This window comes from Manduca sexta, chromosome 22 (genome assembly GCF_014839805.1).
Source record: "Manduca sexta isolate Smith_Timp_Sample1 chromosome 22, JHU_Msex_v1.0, whole genome shotgun sequence".
NCBI lineage: Eukaryota > Metazoa > Arthropoda > Insecta > Lepidoptera > Sphingidae > Manduca > Manduca sexta.
Genome location: NC_051136.1, coordinates 9798553 through 9811775, shown reverse-complemented (window position 1 = coordinate 9811775; position 13223 = coordinate 9798553). Strand labels below are relative to the sequence as shown.

Here is a 13223-nt window from a genome sequence, read left to right as displayed (position 1 = left end):
GATTTAGATATATGAGAAAGGTACTGCACACGCAATGGATAATGATCTCTAGTATTGTGGCTATTTTTGTAAATATTTATAAAATATAATTTCATAAATATTTATATAATATAAAAAAACAAGAATTTTGAATGAAAAGAGATGAAAGATGATATATTTTATAGATTTGGGAATATATCGAACAATGTTATAGTGGGCAATGGACTAAAATTTATGAAGTAGATAATTTCTCTTTCTAATAAATTTTAGGGTTATAAGAGGTCAGCGTAATCAAAATTCATCTTTAAATTAAAATTCTTGAAAGTTCAATGTTAAATTAAATAAGTTAAAATACAAAATATTTTTCTGTCATTGCTAACATGTGACATTTATGTCTACACTTATATGGTTATTTGTATGTTATCGAAAAGTAAATGTTACGCGTTTCTTTTTATAAGTTAAACATATATATCGACGGTTGAAAAGCAAACTGAATCGTCATTTTTTTTTAGAAAATAATTAGCTATGTAGGTTAAAAAACATAGGAGAAAGAGCTTATCTAAATATATATAGCTCAAAGGTGACTGACTGACTGACATAGTGATCTATCAACGCACAGCCCAAACGACTGGACAGATCGGGCTGAAATTTGGCATGCAGGTAGATGTTATGACGTAGGCATCCCCTAAGAAAGGATTTTGATAAATTCCATCCCTAAGGGGATAGAATTAGTTTGAACCTATCAGTACCGGGAAAATATGTATCAAGACTTTTATCATACAGTGGACTTTTATCCCGGAAAACTCCTTCACGCGGGCGAAGCCGCGAACAAAAGCTAGTTTTAAATATTTACACTTAGTGTCGCAAAAAAATGTCGCTTAAGTAAATTAGCCTTTCATCCGTTAATATAGATACTTACTTAGAACTATAGTTGTCCATGACGGTGCGGATTTCTGGTGCTGATGGCCTTCCTTTCTCCATGTTCAGATTTTTTCAAAGCTCCTGGTATTTTAAAGTTCGAATGTTTGTGTTCCTTCAAGTAAGCATCGCCTTTCTTGATCTCTGGAACAAAGAAATGGAAAATTTAAATAAGAAACAGCCTTTAAAGAGAACTCTTTGTGAGAAGATAGATTTTTAATAATATTTGTATATTATTGAAAATTATGTATACTACTGATCATATGTGTTCACATTTGGCAAAAAAAAACATGGGCAGTGGTTCAAGTGTATGGATGATAAGACTATTGTCATATCGAACATTATAATCCCGAAGAACTTATTTATCTATAAAACAATTAACGTATGTATCTACCTGAATTACAAATACAAGTCTGTATGAATATGTATGTTTATTGAATATTTTAAAATACATACATATACATAAGATATAAAAATGTTATAGAATTATTCAATGAGTATATAGTTTATATATAGTACATATTATTTAGATGATCAAGTGTAACAACTTAAAGCAGAAAAAAAGTACACGGTAAAAAAAACTTTAGTACTTCAGAATATTACGACGTGTTCAGAATATTACCTTTGACCATTTAGAAAAGACGTACAAAATAATGTAACTTTCAATGGAACTACCATAAACAAATTGCTGCACACATTCTTATACCGTTTGTGTTGTCATAAACGCATGACTAAATTTAACCACTAGCAATGACACAAAAGAGTATGTTCCTATTTATTTATTTATTATATTTATAGACGTATAGTATAGATAATTAGTTCTTACAACTCTTTGATCACTGCTCTGTTTTACTTACACTAATCTGCTAAATATAGTTTTTTAAAAATATGTGCAGGATCAATTCAACTTATCACAAAAAGGGAAGGTCATGCGTGGCGTCCTGCGTATATTGTCTTGGCACGTAAAGCCGTTGGTCCTGCAACTGATCACTCTCCGGTCGTATCGGATTGCCGTCTCACAGAACTATGAGTGAAGGAACAGAGAGTACACCTGTGTATTGCGCACATACTTGTGCACTATAATATCTTCTGCGTTCCTAGCTGACCTCAGTTGAGATTGGCCGTTGTGAGCGGAATTCGGCTAGGAGGGATTCATTCATTTTGTCAAAGAGTCCTGCTTTCAAGAGTTTGAGTACATACCACACTAAGTTCAAAATTAAAATATATGGGTATTTCTTATTCTTCTATAAATAATTTGTCCTCATCTATTTGTACAGGTGATTTGTTCTTGAACACCTGTAGAGAACGAAATTACATATTGAATATAAAGATATTGGCTTGTAACAACTCACATTTATTACGGTAATTACTTAGAATATAAAGATATTAAAACTTAATTTGGTGACATGGGTTTTCAGAAAGGGTTGATGACGGTCAGAAGGCCAATTGTTAAAAATAATCCGAAAAAATTTATTACGCCGGTTCTTAATTGGAGTCGAATACTGCTAGCGAAGAATTCGAAATAGAAAGGAATTTTTAGTTTCTTCTTCATTTGTTTAATACTTACCATAACACGAAAAAGACGCATTTTTAATTAGTCTCAAAAATTAGTAACCAGTATACTATAATGTGAAATTATTGTTAGGTGTTTTAAGTCAGTTTTTTTTATTATTATTTTTTTCCAAAAGAAAATATATTATGTAAAATATATTTTCAGACACGCCATTCGTAAAATTCACGTAAACTCGCTTTAGTGACATCTGACTTGAGTTAAATAAATGTAATCTCGACCCGCAGGCGCTCGTTGCCGTTTTAGATGCAAAGTATTTTAAAATTAATTTATCACGTTGTTAAACAAGTTTCGTGGTATAAACAACTAATTTGATCGCGAACCAGCTCGGGTGTTACTTTGTTTGGATAAGAAAAAAACTGAAGAAAATAATTTAATATATTAATATAGTTTATTTATTATATATCTTGAGGTATAGTGCGGCTTTCTATAATAAATAAACTAAAATATTCTTTATTTGAATTATTTTAACCAAGCTACGATTAGTCATTATGGAGCACTTCTCTTAAGTATAGTTATGTGTGTTAGAAGGCCCCGCACTTCCAACAATTCAATATAGATCACATCATTTATATTACTGATATAATCTTTATATATATTAGATTTAAAATTGATTTTCCATAGAGTTGACGGCAGAAATGTACATTGCAGTTGTATGTACCCGGCCTATTAGAGTAATTATTTGAAAACATAAGAGGTATTATCTACCAACTCCTTTATCAGTCTTAAACACTCTGTCGAGGTAAATAAACGTACAAAAGCACTCATAACTGTCAACACAAACAAAACAGACAACAATATTGTAAGGATAATAGAGATAATTTTTTTTTACAAAGTGATAAGTCATCGTGTACATGTATAATTCACGAGAAACTTGGACGAGTTAGTAAACCCAAGTAGCACTCAATGACGAGTTATAAACCATTCAATCCAAAGTCCTTCGAAGACCTATCCCGTCAGTTAAGCAGCACACATCAATCAGCAAACCGCAGTGTTGCGTGTTTGGGAAATTTTCCTCAAAGATGACCCAATAATGTGAGGAAAACAATTTAAAACACGTCAACTCGCACATAACTCAAGATTTTTGCAATACACCTATAGGTTTGTCATCATTCCATTGTGATTGTCATTGATTCATTCCGAAGCGTCATGGCTACCTCATCATTACATTCATTTAAAAAAATAATTCCACAATGTAATGTAAGGGCATTGAAATATGCTGAAATTCGGTTCCAACAGGCCGGCATAATTGTGTCGATTGCCGAGTAATCATCTCTCGTCGGTCAATATTCTATTGGACCCCACTCCACTTACTATCAGGTGCAGTGGGTTTAATTTGCCGTGTACGTAAAAAAATTCAGGATATAAATCTGCTTCACAATGTTCAACTAAATCTTGTCAACAAATCAACATAGACTTCTAGTACTCTATTGTTTATTACTTATGAGCATAGTTTAGAGCATGACTTGTATTTGCTCGTGTTAACCCTATTTATCGATAAGCATTCAATGCTAAGACGTCGTAACCCGGGCGCTAAAGCCTAGTTCAGACTACGCCAGTGATATATTCGAGTAAGAAGTAATTTAGTAACTAAACTAAACATGTCTAAAGATTAAAAATTTTGTCGAGTAGATTAATTAGTAATAATAACTAAAATAAAAAAGATCCAGATTCGAACAAAACAAATCAATAAAAAATCATTTTAATTTTAAGAATTCGGCGCAGTAGCAATATCACACTTTCAGTTGGAAATACACCCACGCGCACGCCATATTCGCATTAAATATCAAAATAATCAAAAATTAAAACAGGGATTTTTAGTCAACATATTTGTTCATGGATGATTTTTGGCACATTTTTCGCTGAGGTACATTCAAGTATGTGGTTTCTTTTATTAAAGCAACGTCAAAATGACCCTATATAACACTAATTACTTTAAAACTCCGAACATATTAACTTATGTATCTACAGCAATAACAACATTTCAGTTTACAACACAGTAACTTCTGTTTAAACTCTTATTTCGTGTACTATCGATAAGAATGTAGTTATAATGAGAGACGTCAGAAAACCATATCTACTCAGCATTAAGTCGATGCCAATAAAACCTTATCAGGTAATTAATAGTTGAAGTGCAGACATGTTTTAATGCGATTTCAGTTGGCAGTACACGAGCCGTTCGTTGTTTAACTTACTGGTGGTAGGTCTCTCATGTGAGAGTCCGCCTGGGTAGGTACCACCGCAATGTCTATTTCTGCCGCGAAGCAGCAGCGTGTAGTCACTGTTGTGTTCCGATTTGAAGGGCATTGTAGCCAGTATAATTACTGGATATAATGAGACTCAACATCTCATGTCTCAAGATGGCGAGCGCGGTGGAATGCCAAACAATACTTTGTAATTCAAGGTGTTTGATGGTGTTTCTACTGTTTATGGGCGGTCGTATCGCTTACCAACATTCATACATCGTCTCGTCACACAAATCATTAAAACAAAAACTATGACCACTAAGTTGGTGATTAGGTAATGTTGGAATACCTAGTCCACTAACCGACTTCATGAATAACATTTCATATTTAGTAAGTGAAAAGAAAAATATAAGTCCGAAATTAACAGAACCGCAAACGATAAAGGATGATAAATTCAATAATGGTAAAAACCAGTCAATTTACCTAAAACTATTAAAAAACGATGAGTCAAAGCCATGAAACGTAATGACTTTAATTAAATGAAAATCACAACAAAACCCAATGACTCAAAACTAAATAGAATCTGATTTGAAGGATTTTGCATTGCGGTCACTTACAAACACAAGTATTATCGTGACTTAATATTGAACCTTCTCGGAATTGTTATCATTATCCTTTACTTGTAAAAAAGCGGCGATAGCCTAGTTTGTTGTGGAACGGACTGCCAAAACGAATGTTCGCAGGTTCAAATCCCAAGGGCACACACCTCTGACTTGTCTAAAAAAATATGTGTGTATTCTTTGTGAATTATCGTTTGCTTTAACGGTGAAGGAAAACATCTTGAGGAAACCTGCACACCTGATAAGTTCTCTATAAGACTTTTGAGGGTGTGTGAAGTCTACCAATCCGCACAAGCCAGCGTGTGGACTTAGGCCTAATCCCTCTCAGTAGTAGAGGAGGCACGTGCCCAGCAGTGGGACAGTATATAATATAGAGCTGATATTATAATATAAGTATTTGTTCTAAAAATATGTGGAGTTGCCGTTCCAAGAAAGTAAGAAGTAATAGAAAACACGACATTTTGTATTGCTAGCTTTATTACTAGCACGTGAAACAAATATTAATAATCTCTTTGTAACGTGACGTAGATTTATGCTCTTGACGTCGGATATCGGATCTTCTAAGACAACAAACAGCATAGTTTTACAATGAGTCGTGATAACAACTATGACATTTGCTCGATATAAAGCAAAAAACGGTCTGTTAAGTCACGCGACAAGAAAAAAATAGCTATTAGAGGTGATGTTCTGAATAAAGAATGTGAGGCGGGGCCTCAAGCGATTTAGGAACTGTTTTTGTTATGCTAAGTTTGACATCTTTTATTATATTAAAATCATTGACATATATTCTATAGACACGAACATTCATATAAAGTATTTGTTTAAAACCTGGAGTTAGAACTAAAGTTCGCTGCAGCGCTAAAACAGCAATCGTCGTCAACCAAACTTTAAACATACAGTGCTAAAGCGCTTTAAATAGACTATAAGTAAAATGGCAACCAATACCGGATTGCAGTACACTTCAGTTGAACACACTGAGTGTTCAAAATGCCAGATCTAGTACGTATTACATATGTTATATCGATGATTAAAATGCACTGTAATGTTACTTTTGTGGCTGACTGTACAAAGACAATAGTTAAATATTATAAAATGTTTACAAACGGATAGTTGAATGTGGGATGGGTAAATTAATAATATAATGTTGATGCCTCCCACATATGCTCCTACATTAACGTATTTTCTAGTACCATAAGCATCCACATACCGAATCATTAAATCCGAGGACAGTTCATTGTTTTCAAAATACCTTGAGTTTTAATAGAAGGCCAATAAATACGTGTATCACTTATATATACCAAGAATACATTGATACAAGAGTAGTGGATGCTGTACTGAGTTTTATAGAGATAGATTTGAACAATATCGTCGTCGATTTCAGAGAGATAAGAGTCGAGCTGTAATCAACTCGTTGCACACCAATCAAATTATGACTAGAAATATAATTGCACCGTAAAATTTACTACACAATTATTCTTGGAAAGATGCTTAATCACTTTTCAAATTAAATTCGCGTTATACAGAGCTCAATCTCCAAAACGGCAATCGTTATAAATAATCTTGCAAAACCAGTTGTGGATTAAAAAGAAAGAAACGATAACCAAGGCAATTTGAATTCAAATCTTTAGGTCATTGCAGTTAATGCAGTTAACAAGAAACGGATGAGAAACTAAAAGACAGTTTTTTTAAACAGGCGAGGCACAATGACCCCAGGAATGGGGTCCAATAGAATGTTGATTGACGAGAGATGATTAGCCCTCGACAGTTGACACAATTATGCCATCCTGATGGAACTGGATATACACAAGCTGATCCTGGAACGCGACACACTTACGAGGGCCACTATGGCGGGTTTTAACACCTTTACGGCGGTCGCTATCCGGGCAGATATAGAATATATTTTCTTTCTTTTTTTTCTTAAATACTTAATGCATGCTGATGTAAGATACATATTCTTTCATATCATATTTTATTTTTTTGTTAAGCGGGAATTGCTTTATATGTTATCTTTTTTGGAATAATAAATAAATAAATATCCTTTCAACAGCAAGTAATGGCATCAGTCGATATAGCACTAGAAATGGTAGAGGAATGCCTTGACAGAATTTAAAGATAAGAAATCAAATATAATTCACTAGGCATTTAAATTACTAAGCATTCAGTCTACATTGTTTATTTCCTTCTTAAATATTAATTTGTTTATTGCTACTGACAGGTTTTAGATTGTATAAGATTTAGCATTCATAACAATCAAGTATTTATTCGAAATAAGGACTAAGATAAAACTAGAAGCTTTATTTCGTAAACATCAATATGGTATGCTATCATTGATTGACTACTAAAGCAGTGATTGACTCCTAATAGTTGTAAGTGGTCTAGATAATGAATATCACTAAATACTTGAGTTATGATAACACTAAAGTTTTACGCGTTCTTTTATTTATCTCCCATTTCAGTTTAACTTCCTATAAATATAACTTAATTGCTACCTCGCCTACTATTTTATATTATTCTGAACAGATTTTCTGGATAACAAATATCCTTAAATTTGAGATGTAGCCACACACTGACCACGTTGATAGATTATTAGGGCCTGTCCACACGAGGTTTTTTAAACGAGCTTCAAATGGAGCCAATAGGCCTAGTGTTTAATATAAATTGAATATTTTTATTGTTATTGTGTCAAACATTTTTTTTATAGGCGCTCGGAAAAGTGACCCTCCTGCACCTGACGATGAGTGGAGGGGGTTTAAAAGAATGTCAACTGACGAAAGCTGATTACCCCTCGGCAGTCGACACAATTATGCCGGCCTGTTAGAACCGGATATACACGGGCTGATTCTGGAACGTGACAGTTACTTTGGCTACTAGAACGTTTTAACACCTTGTGTACGGTGGTCGCTATTCGAGCGAATATAAAATCCTACCACCAGCAAATAGGTATCAATGTCTATTAATTCTAAATACAGTTATTTTATAAGATCAGAAACAGATTACTTAAAAAGATACAATTTTAGCTGACGTAAGTAAAGTTTGATGATAATGGTGATGCCGTAGAACTTTAATCACTATGAAGTATCACCAATTCAAGGATAATTGACATAAACATTATGTTTGATATATTTTGTTCATTGTAGTTGAATGACGAGACGAGCATGCTGTTCTGATAGCGGTACGGCCACCCATAAACAGAAGTAAAACTATATTTATTCCAAATCTCTCATGATTTGGAGGGCTTATAGATATCGTCTATTTTCAACCAAGGTTCATTACGTGCAAGTAAAGGCCTAACCTTGAAGATGTTGATAATAAATATAATATTAAAAATAATCTTCTTTTCATCTGTATTTTGGTAAAAAAAACATTAAGAATAAGTATAACCTTATACTGCTAAGTTTTTTTAATAAGATCAACCAAAAAAATATCTCAACAAAGTTATGAACGTCAGTAATTTACAGAATGTAATACGTCGTATCCATGTAAAAACTAATACAGACTTGAAATGTTGCTGAAATTAGTTTAAAACTTATAAATTCAGTGACTTACGGAGTGAACTAAGATTAATAGAACTTCTTACATTAAAACTAATGTTGCCACGTTTCCGCAAATCTAAATTTAGAGCAGTGTAGCCTTAATATATTACGTCAATTCAAGGCTCCGTCATATATCTATAGTATAACATTATATATATATTTTATGCTATACCTACTATTCTACTGCTTGATAAGTTTGTTAAGACTTTAGCTTTCTATTATAGTCATAAGACTTGGCAGACATGCCTTCGATTTATGTAATTTCTTCAGGTTTCCAAGTATCATTTATCTAGATGTCCTAGTTAAGCACAGTTTTAAAATTGATACAAAGATTGTTCAGAAGACTTTCTCTAACACACCATTGGACAGAATACATACATGAAATTTGGTGCAATAATTGTGCGTCTGAATACCTCTTTGGAAATAAAAAGTGTATGAGTAAAATATTGTACAGTTAGCATTATTTAACTACATTTATCGTGACAGAGTTTGATTTTAAATGAGCACGCACAAAATATTTGCCTAAAACCATTATTTACCATGTCTGAAACCAGCACAAAGTAAAGCCTCCGTTCAAATATTTATTGAAAATAAAAAATATGTTTACTATCACTTTCCGAAAAAGTTTGTGATATTTTGTCACACCGAGATATTACATGAGACGTTAGAATGTGAGCAAAAGATTTATACGTATTAAAAAATTTGTAATAAGTTTATCTCCTCGTTGGTCTAGTAACAGAATGTAGAGGCAGTAGGCAGGCTGAGGTTCCTAAGATCAGCAAAGTTTAAGTGAGTTTTTCGTAAGCATTTTTTGATCAGCAAAATATTTTTTTCCAGGAGACGATTGACGTCTCGTCGTAGAAGCCAAACCAAATCCATTCTGCAACGTGTTTGACAATGCACTTCGTCTCATATTGGAATGCGATAAGACTAGATGAATTACGCTTAAGAATATTAAGTCAGCAAACAATACTAATCTAGTTTTAGATAAGACGCAATAATCTATAAGAGGGTTGGTCTATGAGGATGTGTTTTATTAGTTTTATTCGACTAGATAGCAAACTGCTTGAACTAAGTTAAGTTTCTTTGACTCTTACTGGATATCCATTTAAGGTCAGTACAGTCCTGGCGACCGAAGAGACCTTAAGGTTTTATTGGTCAGAATTATATTAAGTATAGAAACTGGACTGCACTTGAAATATACTTCCGTATCGAACATAATATGCTGGAAATATTATGAATGTTTGACTTCGAAATATGCCAGTATCGTCATATTTATCGCATTCGACAAAAATATCTTCCTTATTACAATGACTCTTCAGTTAAGTTTAATTTATATCTTATAAACAAATTTTGTATATGATCTCAATTAACAAGATTGCAGTAATGTTATGTAATTTATAAACGGACACATAATGAAGTTGAAATAGAAGAACAATTGACAATGACGACTACGTATCCCACTATCAATCACAGTCTGATTGTCAGGTTTCATGACAAAATGTTTCAACCTTGGCTCATGATTTATAACTCCCATAAATACATGTATTTAGGGTTACCAATTATACTGGTAAAAACTAAAATTCCCGTTTAAATGAAGAATGGGCAATGTTATTTTTATTAAGAGATATAAATATTAATTAAAGTTTATAATACAGTGACTCGGACTGTGTCATGTAGGACAGTTAATGAATGTAATTATTTGTTGAAACCTTTTCAGTATTCGAAGGTAGTGAAGCAAAAGACAAACAATCATATTAATTAATTCCAAATTAAAAAATAACATACTGTTCTTTATTTAAGAACTAAACCCATGTTAGGCTCGTACCACTGTGTTTACCGTCCAGGGATGTTTATCTCTTGCCATTCGACATTTTCTGAACTTCAGTTCACTTAGCAGTGAGGTCACTATGCGAGCCATCGATACAAAAAATTCTCCCACAAAAAGTTAGCAACCCTACTTCAATTATATAGTAATTACAGGCTGTTTTGCCCTGAACCTACAACCTTGACGCAATGACACTTCAGTGATATATCCGACAGCCACCGGATATTGGCACTGTGAATTCAATTATAGTGGAAATGAATGGTTGAATAGGATGAGCTCATATGCATGGGAAATCTAGAGGTATTTATTTAAATTAATCAAAATAAAGTACAGATACAATGATTTTGTGGCAGAAACCTATTTGGTTACATTGCTATTACATTATACAATGCACAAATCTATTATGGCGGGTATTCGAAGTTCTATAATCGGATTTACGAAGTCAACCACAATAATTGTATTGGGTAGACTAGAATTATTGTGTCTATTGTTATATAAAATGATTAGGTCTTTTGCGTCAACATTATACTTAGAGTGGATTAGTCTTACTATTAGGTTTTTTTTTAAATAGGCTGGTAGATCTTCTGATTTCAAATGATCTCCACTCAATTTATAGGCAATAGAGATCATAATACAGAATAGTCCGATGCTTTGCCAGCTTTAAAGAAATGATAGGTATAATGGAAGGGACGAAGGTATTTCGGCTTCCTGATATCATGATCGCGTCTTAGTAAGACTGGATCAAAATCAAAAATTCTGTAATGCCCTAATCACTCAATTGTCCTCCCCTGAGAAGATATTGGACTTCTCTTTTTAAACGGGTATGGCAAAGTGCACCAATGTTAAGAATCATGGGGTCTACATTAAGTGCCGATTAATGAGAGATGATTATCCCTCGCCAGTGGACACAATTATGCCGGCCTTATGTGTATAGATTACTTAAATATATCCTAACCCCATTCTGATATGGAACATATAACTTTTATAAATGTGGTAGCAAAAGCAATTAATCATCATGGATAAGGATGTGATAAAAGGATTGTGCGGTGGACAAGGGTCGAGTGGAGATTTAGATATATGAGAAAGGTACTGCACACGCAATGGATAATGATCTCTAGTATTGTGGCTATTTTTGTAAATATTTATAAAATATAATTTCATAAATATTTATATAATATAAAAAAAAAACAAGAATTTTGAATGAAAAGAGATGAAAGATGATATATTTTATAGATTTGGGAATATATCGAACAACGTTATAGTGGGCATTCGACCAAAATTTACGAAGTAGATAATTTCTCTTTCTAATAAATTTTAGGGTTATAAGAGGTCAGCGTAATCAAAATTCATCTTTAAATTAAAATTCTTGAAAGTTCAATGTTAAATTAAATAAGTTAAAATACAAAATATTTTTCTGTCATTGCTAACATGTGACATTTATGTCTACACTTATATGGTTATTTGTATGTTATCGAAAAGTAAATGTTACGCGTTTCTTTTTATAAGTTAAACATATATATCGACGGTTGAAAAGCAAACTGACATAATCGACATTTTTTTTAGAAAAAAATTTACTATGTAGGTTAAAAAACATAGGAGAAAGAGCTTATCTAAATATATATAGCTCAAAGGTGACTGACTGACTGACATAGTGATCTATCAACGCCCAGCCCAAACCACTGGACGGATCGGGCTGAAATTTTGCATGCAGGTAGATGTTATGACGAAGGCATCCCCTAAGAAAGGATTTTGATAAATTCCACCCCTAAGGGGATAAAATTAGTTTGAACCTATCAGTACCGGGAAAATATGTATCAAGACTTTTATCATACAGTGGACTTTTATCCCGGAAAACTCCTTCACGCGGGCGAAGCCGCGAGCAAAAGCTAGTTTTAAATATTTATACTTAGTGTCGCAAAATTGTCGCTTAAGTAAATTAGCCTTTCATCCGTTAATATAGATACTTACTTAGAACTATAGTTGTCGATGACGGTGCGGATTTCTGGTGCTGATGGCCTTTCTTTCTCCATGTTCAGATTTTTTCAAAGCTCCTGGTATTTTAAAGTTCGAAGGTTTGTGTTCCTTCAAGTAAGCATCGCCTTTCTTGATTTCTGAAACGAAGAAATGGAGAATTTAAATAAGAAACAGCCTTTAAAAAGAACTCTTAGTGAGAAGATAGATTTTTAATAATATTTGTATATTATTGAAAATTATGTATACTACTGATCATATGTGTTCACATTTGGCAAAAAAAACATGGGCAGTGGTTCAAGTGTATGGATGATAAGACTATTGTCATGTCGAACATTATAACCCCGAAGAACTTATTTATCTATAAAACAATTAACGTATGTATCTACCTGAATTACAAATACAAGTCTGTATGAATATGTATGTTTATTGAATATTTTAAAATACATACATATACATAAGATATAAAAATGTTATAGAAATATTCAATGAGTATATAGTTTATATATAGTACACATTATTTAGATGATCAAGTGTAACAACTTAAAGCAAAAAAAAAAGTACACGGTAAAAAAAACTTTAGTACTTCAGAATATTACGACGTGTTCAGAATATTAC

General features: G+C 32.9%; 1 protein-coding gene across 2 annotated transcripts in view; it reads right to left on the bottom strand.

Moving 5' to 3' along the window:
- The window catches only part of LOC115448638 (proton-coupled amino acid transporter-like protein pathetic), a 37368-nt gene extending 24623 nt beyond the window's left edge, over window positions 1-12745 (bottom strand). The window contains exon 1 of one of the 2 annotated variants that reach the window (XM_030176131.2): window positions 12603-12745. In XM_030176131.2, coding sequence (XP_030031991.2) covers window positions 12603-12664 — 62 coding nt within the window. In that variant the 5' untranslated portion in view covers window positions 12665-12745. Of the gene's footprint in view, window positions 1-898; window positions 1061-12602 lie in introns of those variants that run through there. The other variant, XM_037441388.1, reaches the window with a different exon arrangement.
- Window positions 12746-13223: the final 478 nt, after the last annotated feature.